The sequence below is a fragment of the Macadamia integrifolia genome, chromosome 6 (genome assembly GCF_013358625.1).
Source record: "Macadamia integrifolia cultivar HAES 741 chromosome 6, SCU_Mint_v3, whole genome shotgun sequence".
Classification (NCBI taxonomy): domain Eukaryota; kingdom Viridiplantae; phylum Streptophyta; class Magnoliopsida; order Proteales; family Proteaceae; genus Macadamia; species Macadamia integrifolia.
In genome coordinates this window covers 26,330,726-26,350,997 of record NC_056562.1, presented here as the reverse complement: position 1 = coordinate 26,350,997, position 20,272 = coordinate 26,330,726, and the positions used below count along the sequence as shown (strand labels likewise).

Sequence of the window (20,272 nt, the reverse complement as noted above, 5' to 3'; positions counted from 1 at the left end):
AAAAAAAAGAAGCTAAAAATGCAAATCTTATTTCATCATTTTGGTTTTGTTTCAAAATATAAAAAAAGTGAACAACTAGAGTAAATTGTTCTTAAAACAGGTTCATCAAATAATATCTTTTTATTTTAAAAAAGGTATTTTGATACAAAAACTGAAAATTTTATTTTTGACACTAAACATCATTTCTTGAATTAAACAACTATCATACGCAGCCTAACTTTTTTTCTCCTTTTGGAGATTCAGATATTGGAATGAATAATGGGAATGAACCATACAAGACTCAAGTGTGCTTAATAGGGTTGGAATCGGTTTAAGTCCAGATTCCTTACCCACATGTGGTGTCTTCCTACATTGACAGCTAATAATGAAGCCATCTTAATTGACACAGTTATAAACAAAGGAGATTCCTTTACAACAATAACTACCCATGTGGGTAAAGAATCCTGACCTATATATGGTGGAACTTGCATTGATGAAGTGACATTCTTTTAGAAACAGATTTATAGAATCTCACTGTTCTCTTAGGGCTTGTTTGGTATCGTTCTAAAAAAACATTTCTATCGTTTGTTCGTTGTATTGTATTTGAGTTACAAACTTCAATCAACCAAAAAGATAGAATTCCAATTAATGCTTTAAACCTACCAAAAAAACAAAGAGTTAATGCTTTAATTATCTCGTCTTCATCAGACACTCTCGGTTCCTAGTACGTCTTACCTAGTTACCTATAGATTGCCCTTGAAGTCAGTTCAGCCACTTAATAATTCTGTCCACTTTTCCTTTTTTTCTTTTATTCTTTTTTCTTTCTTCTTCTTTTTTTTTTCTTTGGTAAGATTTTGTCCACTTAACTTTTTTTTTTTTTTTTTGTCGAACTTCAATGGAATCTTTTTATTTCATTTCTAAAGTTCTAACTTCTAACAAATATTGGCGCCTCCATACAAGTTAAGTCTTCTGCTTTTCTTGAAGGAGTTTAAGTTTTGTAGTACCAATGAAGCGCTTTAGGTCTTGGAATGCACTATAACAAGATTGAAAGAGAGAAAAACGGATAAAGTAGGATCCTGGGCTATGATGGAAGAGACGAGAGGATCATTCATTATGTGCCTGCTTGATTATTGCCTATTTTATAGAAAACATTTGGTTTGCAATTTAAGGTAACTTTCAATCTTTTTTTTTTTTTTTTTTAATCGAAAGTAACCCTCATCATCTGTGTCCAAATCCTTGACTTTGGATTTGATTTTGCAATCTTCTCCCTCTTATCTTGGTCAATACTCCATTGCCATAAGTGATTTTATCTTGTCAATTATATCTTGTAGTTTTGCCATGTCAATATTGCCTTGTCATGTATGACTAGGTAAGGCCAGCTGGCCACACTTCTACATTTCTTACAATCTCGTACTTGACTTACGAGCTAGTGTAGTACTTGCCCCTAACAAGCAATGGCTAGTTGATTGTAGACCACCGTTGTGCTAACGTGCAGTAGTTTTCTTGCTGGTGCTTATGCACTCCACTCACTGTCTACTAAACGAGCGTTAGAGTGAGCGAGCGAAACCTTCAATTTAGTGGCTTCCCCCCTTTGCAAGTATTGAGAAAGTACCAAATAGTAAACAATAAAATTAGGCCGTACATGAAAGGATTCGGCTCCTCTCCAACAATTACTCATTTCAATCACCCTCCAACCAAACAAAGGCATGTATCCCAACACTTGGGATATGCAGCTCTAGGCGTGTCTGTGTTTGGTTGAAAGGTAGTTAGAGTGTCAGTCGCTGGAGAGGATCCGGATCCGAATCCTACACAAAAGTCACAAGTTTAGAACAGGTAAGCTTTTATAACCTAGCCCTTTCTAGTACCCAAGTTCATCTAGCGTGCTTCAGACGAATAAGATTGCGTACTTACTTGCTTAGGCTATAACGTAACTGATAGTTACCTGCTAGTGAGCTAGAAATTCATCCCCGCAAGCTTAAAGGTTTAATTCCATTATAAAAGAGTAGTTTCATTTCATCCAGCAAGCTACAAATGTGATGCTTTGAAGTAAACCATTAAGTTCCCTTTTAAGTCAACAATACTCACATGCATCTAAGCAAACTTGCAAATAGAGAAAAATTTTGCTTGGTGTGCTTGCCATTGAAAAGATAAGTGAAAGACAAATGAAGTAAAACAACTGCAAATAGTGCAATGTCTGGCTTGAGCATACTAGTAAACAAAATAACAGTCAAAAAGTGAGATTCTGATAGAAAATTGGGCTTCTATGGAGTTATGTGTGGACTAGGACAATTTTAAAATTGGGTGCATTATGACTCCCCCAAGAGTCCACTACCAACCCTAATCATAAATATTTTCATATTATTCATCAACTATCTAAGCCAAGAGGTTTCAAAACCTTTTTCAATCCTAAATATTATTCCTTTCAACTATCTATTATAAATCAAGGAGTTTCGCAAACTTGAGTAGAAGACACGATTAACTAACCAAAACCCCGAGCATATTTTAATAAGACATGTCAAACTATCAAACCAAGTCTTGGAACTGCCTAATGATGAAGGTCCGAAGTACCATTTCTCGAGTGAATAAGTCGGTTATATCTTATGGTTGAAGAGATATTTTTTTTTTCTATGGGTGATTGAAGGTCTGTAGATGCATCTCTCTAAATCTCTATTTATCTTCAATGGTCACAGCCTAACAAAGGTTTCACCAATTCTTTCAAGCTGAAAGCAAGGTGCTAAGGTATCTCTTTTTCTTTTTGGTTCCAAGGCCAAACAAGTAAGATGAATATAGCAAAAATGATTATATGATACGCAATAGAATATGGAAGTCTTGTTCCATCATGATCGTGGAAGAAATCCTTTCCCATATACCCACTTAAATGCTAACAATTGCCATCTGGGAGAGTAGATGGCCCCAATATTTTGTACATAGGTGGAACAGTATTCCATATACTCATGTCAAGTTTGAGCCCTACCACAATATATCGCATTTAATATCTAGAGCTACTGAGAGTGCACAATTGTGGCCGGAGTACCAAGAATGTGCAAACCTTGACATCTCCATCTAATGGTTATACTAGCTATATTAGTTATGCATGTGACAAAATAATAGTAGGCGTGTGGGAGTGGGTTCCTGTAGAGGAGGGTGTATAGGATTTTTTTCTTTCTATAAAATTTCTACCATAGAAGGAGAAAACTTATAAAACTGAACAACTCTCGTATGCATGCAGCCAGACATATAGAAGCATGCAATCCCAAGTGGTTGGCATGCATGGGGGTGTATGTATGTGAGAGGTTGAAGGAATTGGAGGAAAAATCAGTCGAGGAGGATCCCAATCCAAAAAACACTCGTACGAAAAAAATATGTAGCAACTAAATTGAAATGGTTTATAATCTATCAATAACTATTTTCATTGGCTGATAATTACAATGGCAATAATCTCCCAATTTGGATGGGCCAACGTAATTTGTGAATTGGATCTTTTTTTTGGTGGGGGTGGGGGGGGGTAGAAATAGTGAATTGGAAATTAGCACCCAAAAAAAAAATGACATGGAATTTTATAACAATGAAATGGTTTAAATTATCATAGACAAGGGGGAAATAAATTTTTTTATTGAAAAATACATTATTATATTGAGAATGGAAGAGAAGCTGAGGTCCGCATACTGAAAATGGCCAGTTAGCTAGGCCCAGTATATGGACTGAGAAGCCCACCCCTGCCAAGGACGATTAGGCTACTGACAACCGAAATTATTAACAACAGAACAAACACCTTATCAATATTTACAATGAAAGGATCCAAAATCCAAACCCGCTAAAGGAGAAACATTTTTCCCCCTCAATGGAAAGATGCTTGTTAAAGAAATCTGATCATTCAATTGAACTGGGGAAATATACCTTTGACTCAGTACGGGTAGAGGCTATGTTTGGTAGTTAAGAAAAAAAAAAAAAATAGTGCAAAAGATATAATAATCCAAAATTCATAATTATACAGTGACCTTTTTTTTTTTAAATGTTTCTATCTTTTTTCTCTTTTTTTTTTTTTTTTGTATTTTTTTTATTCTTTTCTTAACTTCCAAACATAGCCCAAGAGCCCAATCATAGTGTCAACATTTTTTTCCCCAGACTTTCAAACATTGCCCAAAAGCCCAATTTGTGCTACATCATTTTGAATGAAAACACCATAAGGAAAGAGATTTAAAAGCTCAACCATATAGAGCTATTTTATGAAGGGTTTTGCAATGTGATGATTAGTGTATAATGGGAGATGAGTTTATGATCCAATCCTTAGCATGTCAATTTAGATCGGCAAGCATAACACTATTAGGTAGCGTTATTTCTTCTTTTATTTTTCCTATTGTCTCTATTATGACAGTTAATGGTAAGAGTGTTAATCGGTTTGGTTTTGGTGTATATTGTGCTGTTCGATTCACATTTATTTGGCTGAAACCAAAATCGCAACCGTTTAGTAAATTGTTTTGATTCCATGGTTTAGTAAACGATGTCGATTTCAAAGTTTTTAACGGTTTTGATCGCGATTTATTCCATACAACTTCTAAATGATTAGTAATAAGGTTGCTAGTTTATTTGCATACTTATTAAAATTTGTTTTTTTATGATAAATGCTTCAATATTGTATCAAATTAAATGAGACATTGAACAAGCAAGGATTTAATTACATAACTGCATAATATGAATAAATTATTGAATAGACTGTTGGATAGCCTCTATGGTCTTTAATTATTCCATAAATAACCATTGCGTTTTGTTAAAACAACGAAATATTTAATCGTTATACGGGTTAATCGAATCATTTTTCATGGTGTCAATTCGAGTTGAAACTAATGAGTTAAATGGTTAAAACCGATCCAACCCATTTAACTAATCAATCTTAAACTTAAAATTAGAACCAAACCATTTTTTCTAAACGATTTTATGATTTTGATATAAATGGCTGGATTCAGTTTCGATAAACGATTTTGATTTCAAATTCACATCCTTAGCCGGTGGGTAGCGGGTTGGGCGATCTTAGCGGGGATCTTTGCGACCGACGAGAAGGGAACTGCATAATTAGGGAAATCGAGTCTAACTCACGAGTTTGTTTAGAAAACATGATTGGCCCGAAGCGGTTTTCATAAGGTGAGTGGAACTTAAAGTCGTCAGGTCATGTAAAAGCGCGCGAAAAGATATGTCAAAAAGTTCAACAGAAACACTGTAATCAGTGGGTTACGATACTGCGAACCGCTGGATGGCTTGAAATTGTGTCCTTAATTGTTGATGACGTCATGATATCCAAATCCGAAGACATTCCCTATTGTTGGTATAACATATAAATCTAGCACTGGAGTATGTGATCATGTTCGTTCCGTAAGACCTTCCCCCAAGGGTCATATCAAGCTACACTAGAGCTGCTTAGTGTTAGTGTTCAGTTCGCGGGTTCCATTCCCGCCTTCGTTCGCCTTCGTAGAAGTGAGGGTTTTACGAGTCCATCTCTACGGCTTCCATTTCTCTTCCATCTGTATACTTATCGATTTCTGCTCTTGTTATTTTCTAGGGCTCTAAGACACCGTCGGGAAACGAAAAAATGGAAGAATTTAGGGTTTTTCCCGAGTCCCCTGCAAGTTATTCTCAAGCGAGAGCCGGGATTATCTCGAAGATTCGTTTGGAAAACTTCATGTGCCATAGTAGCTTAGAGATCGAGTTCGGTGATTACGTTAATTTCATTACTGGGCAGAACGGGAGTAAGTCGAGTAGATTATTATAGTGATTGATCGATTTTCTGCAATGAATGAGTTTCAAAAATGCATATATATTTTCTTAAGATATAGTTTCCTTTGGTTTCATTTGCAGGCGGTAAAAGTGCAATATTGACGGCATTATGTGTTGCATTCGGTTGCCGAGCTAAGGGGACCCAAAGGGCTTCAACACTGAAGGATTTCATAAAGAATGGGTGCAGGTGTTTGTTGGGTTAAAAATTCTGTTCAGATTAATGATGCATTTCTTCCTTTGCTGGGCTTAATTGTATTTATTCCTAACAATAACTAGGAATTAGAGATAGTTTTTTACTTGGCCAAAAGGAAAAAAAACCGAAAATTAAAATCTGAGTTCACATCTTGGATTAGTTTAAAGTTCTAGGCTACGTGCATATTGTATAGTACTTTAAAGTAGACAGTTTTTAGATTGAATATTCATTCTTGATGAATTGGAGTTGCTTTTAAAAGTTTCCTTTCCTTTGACTGAACTGGTGTTTTAAAGCCTGAAAACTTGACTCAACATGGAAATCCATCCTGTTAATTATACCTACCTGGTGATATGTTTATGGGTGACTTTACTGCCAATCTCACTGGAATTGCTGGAGAGAGTGGTAGGTTTATAAATTTCATCATGCACTCCTGTTTTTCCGTTTGTCCAATACTTAACAACCCCTCCAAAAAAAAAAAAAAAAAAAAAAAAAGAACAAAAGAATAAAGGGATTGACCTCCCCATTTTATGTGTTTCTGAAATAATCTTTTTGTCTATCTCTCTCTTATTTTTTCTTATTATAAAAGAATAATGGGAGAGGGTACCCTAAATGGCAGCATGGCCCTACTCCAACACATGGGCTAATGGGAGCACTAATAGAAGCATCAACAAGGGTGGGATTTTCAGCTTTCATGAGGGGTGATTGTGTCTGGGCGTAGGGGCCATGCTTCCTTTTAGGCTTCTTTTTCCAAAAATAATATAATTGTAACCCATCGGATTGCTTTGTCTTACCCAGTTAAAAACGTTATACTTTCTTTTTTTTGCAGCTATGCCAACATTCAACTGGAAATGAAAAATCAAGGTGAAGATGCTTTTAAGCCAGAAATTTATGGGGATGTTATAGTTATAGAACGCAGAATTTCGGATCAACTGCTCTACTATTAATTCTTGAAAAATCAGTTTGCAGTCTTTCAGCTTATGATTTGCAGTCTTTCAGCTTATGATCCATTTTGAATGCTTGCTATATTTTTTCTGGATATTTCATTTCACATTGCTTTTATTTGCATTAAAATCTATATTTTTCATCTCATCATTGTTTTACTGTGTGTTCCTAAGAATCTGTTATTCTGATTGCATTGTCACTTCTTTAAATAGGTAATTGATTTCTAGTTGCTTAGGACGAGGTAACAGAAATCCAAAGAAAAGCACCAACACCTACAGGCCTGCCAAAAATCCACCATGCTAATACTTCCATTGACTTGGTGCTGCTTTGTTTGACCGATTAACTATTGAGGCCTGATCTTAGTAGTCATCAATATGGAATGGGATAGAAATGAAGTTCATTTTGAAACAAAATATTTCTCCTTGTCATCTTAACTAATACCTGCCATGTTCCCCATGCTAGGAAAATAAACTCACCCTTTTTGCATGTAATCTTGGTTAGAATGTTTCTACTCCCCAATTTCATCCTTGTTTTTCCTCGCCATTGCATGTGGTTTGCTGATATCCACTTCTGCAAATTCTCTATAGTTCTTATCTAATGAGGTAGTAGCATACTTGAACTCAAATGCAAAGAATGGCGGTGAAAGATGTTGCCATGAACTTTGGACCTATATCTCAAGCAGTTGGAAAGAGTTACTTTTGATGGTGGCAAATTGAAAGAATCTTTTGGGTCTTCGAACATCAATAGGTTGATTGTTTCGCTCCTGTATCTTCCAAAAGGGAAAAAGATCTCTGAGAATTGTTTCACGGATCTGAAAGAGAGTCCGTGGGTTCTTATGTGTGTTCTCATATAAACTTATTTCATCTTTCTTGTGACTGTTTATTTCTTAAGCTGTTTTTTTTTGGGGGTTAATCTTGACAGGGAAAAAGGTTGCTGGTCGGAAAGAAGATCTTCGCGAGCTTGGAGAACATTTCAATGTCAGTGCCTTGTTACCGTCAAGCATTCTGTGTGCAGTTTGTTATATTTTCCACTTAGTCTTATGCAGAGCTAGTTGTCTGGAATTTGTGTATTTATTGGAATAAAAGTTCGAAAATAAGAAAACATCCCAAATACAGCAAGATTTGACCTAAAATATTTCATAAATCATCTTGTGCAATGCCTGCCTTCACTTCTTTCACTGAAGCTGTCAAGCTCAGCTTTACAGTACATGTCAGTAACATTCTTCATTGGTCCTTCTCAGTACTTCACAATCCTTTTAAAAACCTAAGTTGGTTCTGGTACCAACTTGTTATGTAGATAAGTGATGATTAAAAAAGAAAGAGAAGTAAGAATAGCTGTATAGAGAGCAAAGGAGAAGAGGGGTGAAGCACATAATTTAAGAAGTACCAACCAAGGAGAAAGACAACCTCAACTCACCTAGTCACCGAGTTAACAACTGAACCAACAAATCAGTGAGTTGACTCAGTCAATTTGTTTTGGTTTACCACCCAAACAGGTCATGGGGTCTTATTTTTGAGACTATTTTATTGTTTAATTAGTTGAGTTGTTCTGGAATACTATTTATAAATTCCAAGCTGGTTTTATTAAGTGTTCCTAGTTTTTTAGGACTACACCTACACCTAGCATGGGGTAGTCTTTTCAAATTCTTTTGTTTGTTTTAAACTCCCTTTATGTTATTGTTTTGTTTTCTTAAAATTCCTTTTGTGGTTAGACTTGTTTCCTATTGGCTAATAGTCATTCCTATTGCCATTTTGATTCAAGCTTAGTTTTCTATTTAAGCATGTAATTCTCTACGAGGCCTTGCATGATTTTATGAATATAGGTTCTTTTCTTTTTGCTACATGGAGCTGTGAGAAACAGGTTCTGCTGCTGTGAGGCACAGCAGCCCTCTAAGTGGGGCTCTGAGTTTGACTGGAGGGATACTGGTCAAGATCAGGTGGGGAATCCGATCATAACCCCTTCTCCTATTTCTCCACTTCTTTCCTTCGGTTGCAAGTTACTACAGTTGCTTTTATTAAATTTCTTCTTTAATATTCTGTGGAATTACTAAGGGAATCATCAATCTGTTCATTGGGGAAAATCTGGATTTTTTTATTTTTATTTTTTAAACTCAGTTTGGTTGCTGTTTCTATACCTGGTGGTACCCCTGTTTATGGTGCATTCTTGCTGCATATAGTAGTCCCCACCTAAGGACATTTAGCCATTGGTTTGGACTGGGGTTTGGTTGCCTGTTCCTCACTCAATAGGGAAAATACAGTCCAAATTTGGTTCTGATCTAACAATTAGATTGGTAGTTATTGAAGTTGCTAAATTTCTGGTGCAACACTTGCTATTTCTGAAACATATCCTGCATAGCCAAATCCAACCACCAGATTTCTACCAAAATTTGGGGATTCATTCCACCTCATTAGACCTTCATTTTGTCCGAATTTGAGTGTGATCAGACCCTTTGATCTTAAGATCTTAATTTCTTTAATTCTGGTATTTAAGTAGCAGTTGTGATTTATATCTATTGAGTTGCAGCCTAAAATCTGATAGTGGGTTATTAAGGAAAGAGTCGTGTTCTTCTCGGCTCTCTCTCCAAAATTTTGTTTTAGCTTGAATTCATCCTAATGTCATGCCAACATTTTTTTAGTTCTAATGACATAATTTCCCTTGGACTGTGTGGTAATTGTCCTCAGGAGAGCTATCAAGGTTTATCTGTTAACTTGCCTTACCCAACCCTCATCTGGAGGGTCGTGGTAGAATTTTGCCCTTTGAAATGGGTGGATTCGGGTATGGATTTTATTTTATGGGCGAAGGATTTCCGAATGGTGCTGTAAATTCATGCACAGGCGTGAGCTAATGAGGTGTGACAGAATGGTTTCATTAACAGGGGGTAGAGAGAGAGAGAGAGAGAGAGAGACTTTTCCTTTATTTTCTTTTTAGCTAAACGGGTACAGTATGGGTTAGAGGGTTCTCCTCTGCCTATTTACCTGCTTAATTTTTTTTCTAACTGTTTATGTGATTTTATAAATGAATAACATGGTATATTTTATGTACTGAGAAATATTTTGACTTTTTGTTAGGAAAATAGTTGGAGAATCATGACTAATTGTTTGCCCATCTTATCAGTTTTCCCGTCCTGTCAGGAAATGGGATTCCTTTACCCTACCTTATAGGGTAAGGATAAGGCTAAACATGACCCATCTCAGAGGTTGAGGTTAAAGAGTCCTTGCCCACCTAGGAGGGTGTGGGCAAGGCCATTACCCGACTCTACCCTGTCCTTTGACAGCTACAGAAGGACTACCATGCACCGAAGTACATAATTTGACCTGTCTCCTGAAGCCAATGGTTCCTTCATGTCTCTGTATGTATTTTTACAGAAGTAGCTTCTTCATGGGTGCGGCAGGTCTAACCTGACTTCATCTGGACTTTTCTCCTTTTTCCTTTTTGCAGCCAAAGTTGATCCTTTGCCAGCGAATGGGATCTACCAGCTCACCCTTCCCCTGGACTAATTTATAAGATTTTCTTTTGAGTGGTCTACAATTTTTGTCAGCAATAGATACTGGAGCATTAAAGAGAGGGAAAATATTTTTGCATGCTGACTATAACTTCATCTATGTGATTTTTCCCACCTTGAGAGATACTGTTCCATCCAAGAAGTAAACCTTCTATGTTCTTCAGTCCTAGTTACTTGACTGAAGCTTGTTTGTGAAAGTATCCAAGAGGAAAACTTGGCTGTATTGAAGATCCATTGTGCATTTAAACCTAGCAACCTGCTCATCTATATTTGGGACCTTCCAACTGAAACTAATTCACTCTTAAGAGTAGTTTTTCCAATCCGGAAACAACCTCGGAGCATGTATGAGCATAACCGGAAAATTCAGCTGCCCATGTCTAGCTCCACACACAAAAAGGGGGGGGGGTAATTACAAGATTACTCAAAGTTGGGTTTTAGTATACCAAATTACCAACCCAATCTTTCCTTAAACTAAATCTCTCAAACAAATTTAGGTATTACAATAGTGTGCTCCTTCACCCTCTTACGATTCTTTTACATTTTTGCCCTCCAGTTTATGCTTCCTTCCCTCTTCCGTCTCTCCCTCCACCTCTAAATTAAGAATTTCTCAGAGATTCTGGCTTCATAATTCACTGATCTGGGAAGCTTTGTAATTCTTGAAACTCCTTGCAGCGCTAGAGTCCTGAGTCTTTTGAGTAGCCGCCAAGTGTTCTAGGAAGGTGGGATTTGTAACTTTAGTGTGATGTGTAGGCATGCTAATCCACCATCTGAACTACATTATCTCCATATTCTTGTGCTTCTTGAATTCTTCCTCTTTGCACATTCTAGACAATGGACATCTATGTTGAAATGGTAATCTCAATCCACTTGGATGGGCCTGAAATTGGTTTCCATAGGAGTCAAAGCCAAAGAACATGTTTTCTTTTTCGAATTGATGTCTGTTGTATCTGAGGGTGTAGTCTTCGACTATGAGAGGTGCTGCCATGTTCAGCAGTCAGCATAGATTGGTTCAATAGGGACACTTTCACACAGCTTCTTTTAGCATCTTCTCCAATCTGTTCAACCTCTTTATCACCCACCAAGTCTTCTCCAATGAAAAATTATTTGGGAATATAGAACGACATAGAAAACTGAGCTTCAACTTTTGGTGATGTTGAAGATATTATAGGAGGAACTAATGGCAAGGGGGCCGAGGGACAGCAACATGAAGACCATGGTGGCCTACTATTGGTTGCGTGTCAGGCGCTGGTGGCAGAAATGACGGAGGTGGCGGATAAGGTGAGGGAGTACAGTGAAGGGGAAGCTGCGCAGGTAATTGGGGCAAAGTTGTCCAAAACTTAAGGGTAAGGTAATACCCAAACTTATTTTTCGTTTTTAGTTAAAGGAAAGATTAGGTGGGTAATTTAGTAAACTGGAACTCAAATTTGAGTAATCTTGTAATCCCCCCCCCACCCCACCCCACCCACCAAAAAAAAAAAAGAATTTATTATCAGAAAGTGTAGATGAGTAGGTCTGCAAGGTTAGGGATGGAAGACCCTTTGATAGGCCTTTTTGTCTAGGCTTCTATGCAACAATCTGCTTTTTTGCTTCAGTGACCAAAATGGATATAATATGGAAATAAAATGACCTTGCTCTAAAAAGACACTTGGTCTCAGAGAAACCTCCCAAAATTCCATGGATATGGAGCGATAACCTAACTGTAACTGTAGGATAGTTAAGTGTCCTTTCACTTTTGCCTTTTGTCACAAATCCAAGTCTTCTTGAACCTATGGGGAAGTGTTTGTTTCAGAAAAATGCAAGAATTTACAATCAAGACTGGTTTATTATTGGGGATTTTTTTTGGAGCGATAGTATCTTGATTGGATATAATCTTGATCTGCATTCCACTCTATGGTAGTATGTGTGCTTTCTGCTCATTTTCGGAATGTGTGAGCCCAACAATCAGGTCTGCTTTCTTAAGCAGCCTTCTTGACTAATGTGTCCTTGATTCAGTTATTGATTTTTTTAGAGTTATTTTAATTATCTTGTAAATACTGGCACAACCATAGATGGTTCCGATAAACGGTGAAATGATTAATTCATTTATACTTTTTGAATTGGGTTTCTTGTGAGATTACCTTATGCGATAATGGACAATTGTGATCCCCCCTCCAACCACACCCCCCTCCCCCCAAAAAAAAAAAAAAAAAAAAAAAATCAGGTGGTGGTGAACAATAGGCTTGTTCAGGTGGTTGACATTGGAATTCAAGATAGATGATTATACCCAGCCTTAATCATCTGATATGCAAATGGTCCTTAATGCTGTCTGAATAAGTTTTTTCCCCATAGACGTTGATGTAGTTAAACTCTTCTTGATATTCTGATGGTGGTAATTTTAATATTTGCAGATTGATGTTGAAAATCCTTGTGTGATAATGAGTCAAGACAAAAGCAGAGAATTTTTGCATTCTGGGAATGACAAGGAGAAATTCAAGGTAAGAAGGATATGGGTTCTGCATATTTTTATGTAATTACTAATTGGTTTTATATTTTGATGAGCATTGGTTTTCTTATCTTACTGTGACACATCTGAATATAAAGAAGTTAATGGTGGCAACGTGATCTTCACTGATTACTTCCGTTTACCACCATTCTTACCTTAGATATTTACGCTGAAAAGATATTTAGAGAGAGATACTACTTATTTTTTTGTTTGGGTGCAGTTCTTTTACAAGGCCACACTGCTCGAGCAATTAAATGATCGACTACAAGATGTTAAGTGTGCATTGGATTCTGGAAATGAACGTGTTAATAAGATGGAGGCTTCAATAAGACCTATTTTGAATGAAGTAAATGAGTTGGATGAAAAGATTAAAAAAAGGGAACAGATTGAAGAAACATCTCAACGATTGGAACAACTGAGCAAGATGCTGGCTTGGTTATGTGTATATGAGGTTGATGGGAAACTCCAGGAAGTTGGCGTCAAGCTTGAAAAGCTGAAAGAACGGATACCCACTTGCCAAGCCAAAATTGATTATCACCTGGTAGGTAAAGACTCTTAAGACTCCAATTTACCTTTTTGACTCCTGACATGGATGGCCATTGTGTTGCATTGGAACACATTGAGATTATCCCCATGCGATGTTATGCTTAAAGTAGATGGGTCAGTAGATCAGTGTTATAGATATATTTCTTTGTGGGCAGGTAGGACCATTCCTCAACCCAAGCATATGGGTATTGGTACTTGGGATCAGACTGGCCCCAGTGGATACACATCAGATCCTGATTGGTTGGGGTTGGGTTGGTCTTGATTTGATACTGATAATATGTAACGTCTTATCTGACTAATTTGATACCTATGGGTTGTATTATGAGATGGTGATGTTGGTCGCCTGAAATGGGTGGGGATGTAGAGGGAACACCATTATGATCTATTATCTCAATTGATTCATGACTTTGAACAGCCAGATCATCTGTTGTTAATAATGGTGAATAATCTTCCGTTTTTAGTTTTTATAGAGTTTGCAAGTGGGGGGGGGTGGATGAGGGTGATACTCATGAAATTTGATACAAGCATGAACATGAGGGGCCCGTTTGATAACGTTTCAAGAAACGCGTTTCTACCGTTTCTATTTCCAGACACAGCAGAAACGGAGCAAAAAGCGTTTGATAAAACTGTTTCGTTTCACTTATTTTTAGAAATAGAAATAGAAATTTTTACTTATTTATGGTTCGCCCGTTTCTGGAAACGACTTGTGGCAATTCTTTCACTGGTTACCATCGACTTCTAAAAACATGACTTATCAAATATCTTCAATTCCGTTTCTATTTCTAGAAACGGAAATTTATGTTTCTGTCGTTTCTTGAAACAGAAATGGCAGAAACGTTATCAAACGGGCCCGAGATTTTGTTGTATGAGTGATGTTGTGGCACAATGGTAGGATGAGGCATTAATGTTTATTTTTTGTTACATAGTTGTCACGGCGACCCAAGGCGGTGGAGGCATGTCTAATCAATTTGGCGACGAGTCACCCGCCATGGTGACCAAGTCGCCCATGTGTTATTTTTTTTATTTCCTCTATTTTCTGACATTATTTTGCTACAGTTAATACCCTATAACCTAAAAAATCAATATTAATCAACATCAAGTCATCATAAATCAACTTAGCCACATCAAGTCATCAAAAATCAACATGACTTATGCATCAAGTCATAAAAAATCAACATTAAGCCACATCGACTCATAAACTCATAAAAATCATATCAATCCACATCGATTCATAAACTCATAAAAATCATATCAATCATCAATGTTTCAGATCTGAAGTCATTGGATATCAACTCTAAAGCAGGATATATGAATCGATCAATGAAGTAATAAGCAATAACAAAACTATGGATCACATGGTGAAACGCAGCTCGAATGGGATCATATTCACTGATAAGTCAATAAAAAATGGGAAATGGAACATGGAGATTAGAGACATGTAAAATGACATAAAAGAAAGGAAACAAATATATTGAAAATTTACCAGAGATGTTGGATAATCTAGAAGCCATGGGATTCGGCTTGTCAAAGTGCTTGCCTTTGATAGGAGTAGTACATAGTCATGTAATCACAGAATTGCAACTTATATTAACAGACGCAAAATTTACTTTGAATCATAGACTTGCAGCGACGGCATAATATAATTTGGATCACGGAGTTAAAGCAGCAGCAGCCAAAGCCACTAGCCACCACTAGTAGAAGTCAGCCTAGCCACCACTATTGCAACGACATAGAAGAAGAAGGCAGAGGAGGAGACAAAAAATGGAAGGAAAAAGAAAAAGACAGACACGGAACTGAGAAGGGACAAATGAGAATAAAAAAAAAAATTTGCAGGCAAAATGAGGGTTTCAGGGAGGAGACGGGGGGAGAGAGTCAGGTTGCTGTCGGAAGGAGCCGGTGAGCCACCCAAGCATTGGAAGAAGTATTAGAAGGAAAAGGAAAAAAAGGAACCAGAAGAACGAAAAGAAGAGGAGGGGGCTGGAACAAGAAGGGGAAAAAAAAAAGAGAGAAGAGGAGGCCGGAAGAAAAAGAAAAATAGAAGCCAGAAACAGAAAAGAAGAAGAAGAATAGAAAGAAGAAACATACCTGAAGAACCTATCTTTTTCGTGGCAGCAGCATCTGAGTCAGTGTTGATGTCGGTGTCAGTATCAAGCTCCATCGAGTTCTTCTTTGAGCTCTTGTTTAAGTTCTTCTTCAAAGAGAGGAGAAGGAAGAAGAAGAAGAAGATGATGAGCAGCTGGAAAAAAAAATTAAAAAACAGGGAGGAAAGAGAGGAGAAGAAGAAGAAAAAGAAGAAGACTTTTACACTATTTTACTTACCTTGCCGGAGCCAGAGTAGCCGGAGGAAGAATCGCTGGAGCCATGGTAGCCGGAAAAAGTTGTTGGAGCCAGAATCGATGGAGATAATCGCCGCTGCCAAGGGTATCTGGGTCTCTCCCAAATACACAAGAGATGCCTCTAGCCGAGGGTTTTTTGAAATGGGAAGTTGGGTGTAGAAAGGGACTTTTATAAGCTTGATCCCATGTAGCTCAATGTAGAGGTTCCAAATATACCAGCCAATGACAACGCAAGAAATGGATTAAAAACAAATATTTAATACAAAGAACAATGACCTCCTAAGCCTCAAGGTGTATCTCGTCCAAGGCGACACCTATATTGCCATGGCGGCTGCCATTCGTAATTCCAATAAATCGTACCACTGATTTGCTCTTGCCATTTGTAACTATGGTTTGTAGGTAGAGTTTGTATTCTCTTTTGGTAATTGGTTAAATAAATATGTTCTACAAGTTGTGTCCATCAGTGGGTAAACGACGGTTAACATTCACTGTTTAGTCATTTCACATTTGTCCTAGCCATTGGCTTGTCAGTGTTTCTGCCGAGAACTTGGTTTTATGGTTGACCACCTGTTTTCAGGGTTGGGTGGCTAGATGATTGTGTAGGCCAGGCCAGGTTGGCAATATCTCAAAGCATTGAATTACAGTAAGTCCGATTTTAGTGTTTTTACTAATATGTTTTAAATTATACAGAGTAGTTTATGTAGAAGTCAAATTTTTGTGTCCTAGTTAAGTTTGAGTTCTAGAGTCATGTTAGGAATTCAAGTCATAGGGTCTTACTGCTTCTATATAAATATGGCTTTTCTTATGTACTTAATCTACTTTTCCTGATACAGAACAGATACAAGTTTATTTCTGGGGAGCTCTCCAAACATGCAGTCTCTCCCTAGAGTTACTGTTTACAGTCATTTTTCAATTTCCATGTTGGCATGACAGCCTTTTACTTATTTCTTCCCAAATTTTTTCTTTTTCATAAAACTCTAATCAACCCTAAACCTTCTCACTGTATCTTCCTTGTGGTGAATGGGGTGGCAATGATTAAGCATTAGTTGATGTCATAATTTGAAAAATTCTGGACTGATTTGGATTGGCTGGGTTGATTTGAGGATTACTGTCTCCAGTGCAAGGTTAAGTGAACATATAAAGTTGATGACATGGTAGTCAGATCTCAGAACAATGTATTTACCCTTTTATCAGAGTACTTCAAATTTGAGATTTCAGTAAATAGTCTTATGCTTCTTTTGAACATAGGTGTTCAAGAGATAAAATCACTTTCTTGACCCAATTATATATAGAGGAGTAAATAGTCTTGTGCTTGAGGAAGTTTTTCTATTTTTGGATCAGCTTTTGTCGTCATATGATTAGATACTTGAATACTACCTTGTAAGTATTTTTGACAGGGAAAGGAGGAAGAGTTGAAGGCACTGCTTGCTGAAAAGAACAGTCGAGTTGCCTCTATGATGGAAAAGACATCCGAAGTGAGAAGGTTGAAGGATGAATATCAGCATAATATTTCCATGGTATGTGGAACTCTGTTTTTCTAAAGATACATACGAAGGGTAATTGGGTGTAAGCTATCTGGCAATGTAAAGTAGGAGTAAGCATGGGTGTCAATGACATTCTTATTTGTGTCTATTAGTCACTGACTCACAGTAAATGGATGTGCTAATTAATTTGAACAGAACTTTTGGCATCTGCTGCATTGTGGACTTTTACTTTATTCAAGGACTCATTGTTTTACAAAGGACATGTTTTTTGATTCTTGTACATCTATGTGCTTAACAATGTGTTCATTGTTTTGCTGAAACCATTTTCCATGTATGCTATGCTATCCCCACTTGCTTGATTTATTTATTTATTTTTTTTAATATGTGTGGTTTCTGAGCTTTCTGGATTCTATTGGCATCAATATGACGAAAATTCAAATTTTATGAAGTATGTAAGCATATTGTATCAGCATTGAATGATGACATATCATACAGATTAATCAGCACTCATTTTTTAATGAACTTCACTGCATTGTTGATTGGTTTCTAGAAGTCTAAGGGTTTAGATTCAGAAAATCAGTTGAAAACCATAATTGCTGTGAATGATACATGACCAGATTCAAGTGAAATTTAATAACTTGAGATCAAATAAACATACGCGGCTCAAATTCTGGTTGAAGGTCTGTCTTATGATTAAGAACAACTTAAAAGTTGGACTTAATCCAATGGTTGGATCTGAAGAACCAGGATTGTTACAGAATTAGTTTAACTTGAGATCCTTAAAACTAGGAAGTCAGATATCTCAGAAAATAATGAATTATTAGAGGTAAGATTCTGGTTGACGACAGCTCTTAGGCTATCAAACATGATATCAAAATATCAAGTAAATCCAATGGTTAGATTAGGAGTTGTAATTTATCGCAATTGATTATTGATGGAGAAAGGAAGAATGAAGATGTGACTAATCATTCCATCTAGCCTCAACAACCCCTATTGGCTTCCCTCCAATATAACACTACATCTCGCAGCAAATCTGAATCTCACAGAATAAAGAAAAAACTCAAGCCAAAATCTCATTAATCAAATTCATGTGACCTCCTTACAAATGTGTGTAGAAGACTCAAAAACACACTCAAATACTAAAAAGGAAAGGCCTAAACCAATCCTTAACTTTAAAAAAAAAATGACCAGGAAATTAAAATATTGAAGGGAACTGATCAAAATAGGACTGGACTTTTTGAATCTTAATCCAACCTAACTAAAATACCTAATAACAATGATATAGATCAAAGAAAGTAGAATAATGATGGAGGGCCAGTAGATAAAGGGAAGAAATCCCTGAGAGATTTCAGAGTTGCAAGGGAGAAGAGAAGATAGAGAACAAGAGGGGTAGTGAAGGAGGTACCCGACCTAGTCTTGCACCATACCCGGCACCAAAACATTCAATTCAATTCTTTAAAATCTATCTAATAACTTGGGTTACGTGTCTTTATATAATAAACTGAAATTAGATCTTGCCTAATTAAAATCTAAAACTAAAACTAAATTAGCAACTCCTAATTACTTCATAAGTTCTAACTTATGAAATTAGGAACAAAATAAAACTTAAATTGGTAACTCCATAATTGACTAACAACTACTCAAAATAAAAGATTACATATCCTCCCAAATAAATAAACTCATTATTTCCTAAATAAAGAAAATCCTAAAATATTCAATTGATCAAAAAAATCCAATCGGATCCAGTTCGTCTCGGTTGAGATTGCCGGAAGGGTCAACCCAATTCAGCCTCAATTCTGCATCAACTCCCACAATGTTGAGAAAAAATCATCCATGAGTTTTAAAGAATGATAACAATAAAAACTCACGAGTGGGGGTGAATTGCTCATTGTCTACATCGCGAACAAAATCCAAGATATGATGCTGTGAAGGTGCATTCTAGTTCGGAAAAATCATGGGGAAGAATGAACTCATGATGGTGAACAACTGACACTGCATTGATGTCCTTTGTTACTTGATCCATGATTTTTTCACTTTCCGTTGTCACCACCTATCCCACAATAGGATGGTCTTCCACTTGTGTTGATGCATTTGGTTCATCTTGTGGTTGTACTGGGGGTATCACTTTTTTTGACTCAACCAATCCATGAAGAGTAAATTTTTGAAGCATGTGGGAAGCCTGGAGGGTGCACCCATTATTGTCACGATCAAGGATGCTGTCTCGTTGTTCCAACCAACATCGACCCAATTTAATGATGCGTTGAGGAGAGTCAAACACTTAACAAAAAGCACTATCATAATAATGAGAAACAGAAAATTCAACGATGCATCTTCCTTTGACTCAAAAATAATTTGATTGATTTTTCGCAACATATCCACCACAGATCTAGGGACGAAATTGTCATGTTCTCTCTCATCAATCAACAAATGAGTAGGTTTTCCATTTGGTAGTCGCACTGTAAATTTGAACACAAAGGATTCCATGATTGGATCACTTATGGACCCTCCAATTCATAAACATTCGATCCACAAGCAAGGAGTGGCAGATTTGTGAATAATTGAAGTTCCTTAATGACGGGCAGAGTCGTAATTATAAGGAAAATCAATTAGGAACAAGAGAATGTAGGGGAAGGGGTAAACTTGGAAACAAGATATAAAAAGGAGATAAAATAGAATAAAGGAGGGTATGGGCAGTCTTGGAATAAAAAAATGAAAGAAAAGGGGAAAATTGTGTGTTACTTTTCTTCTTGAAGACCCTTATCTAGAGAAAGAAACACGAACAAAGTTATGGTGAGGGAGGACAGTTTCGCGACAAGGGAGGAGAGCCTCTCGACACAATGAGATGTGACGACAGAAGAGGGTTTGTCGACTTCAAAGGAGATGGGGACTAAGATGAGCAGAAAACTTGGTGGGGTTTGACTACAATGTGAAGGCGGCGATTGCTAGAGAAAAGGAAAGCTTGGCGATGGCTTTGACACAAGGGGGTGGATTGCTGCGAGGAATCTGAATAGGTATGCGAACTGCCTTTTTTTTTTTTTT

The 20,272-nt window shown here is 36.9% G+C and overlaps 2 protein-coding genes across 4 annotated transcripts in view; both read left to right on the top strand.

The window, feature by feature from the left end:
- The first annotated feature begins 5,315 nt into the window (after positions 1-5,315).
- On the top strand, positions 5,316-6,885 carry LOC122082179 (structural maintenance of chromosomes protein 6A-like). Its single transcript, XM_042649657.1, has 4 exons — positions 5,316-5,448; positions 5,534-5,720; positions 5,830-5,935; positions 6,768-6,885. Exons 2-4 carry the CDS (start codon positions 5,564-5,566, stop codon positions 6,883-6,885), a joined length of 381 nt encoding a protein of 126 aa, XP_042505591.1. The 5' UTR covers positions 5,316-5,448; positions 5,534-5,563.
- An 824-nt stretch (positions 6,886-7,709) lies between these two features.
- The window catches only part of LOC122080927 (structural maintenance of chromosomes protein 6B-like), a 56,123-nt gene continuing 43,560 nt past the window's right edge, over positions 7,710-20,272 (top strand). The window contains exons 1-4 of one of the 3 annotated variants that reach the window (XM_042647819.1): positions 7,710-7,860; positions 12,773-12,859; positions 13,088-13,408; positions 17,147-17,266. In XM_042647819.1, coding sequence (XP_042503753.1) covers positions 12,800-12,859; positions 13,088-13,408; positions 17,147-17,266 — 501 coding nt within the window. In that variant the 5' untranslated portion in view covers positions 7,710-7,860; positions 12,773-12,799. Of the gene's footprint in view, positions 7,861-12,772; positions 12,860-13,087; positions 13,413-17,146; positions 17,267-19,921; positions 20,245-20,272 lie in introns of those variants that run through there. The other 2 variants (XM_042647820.1, XM_042647822.1) reach the window with 2 other exon arrangements.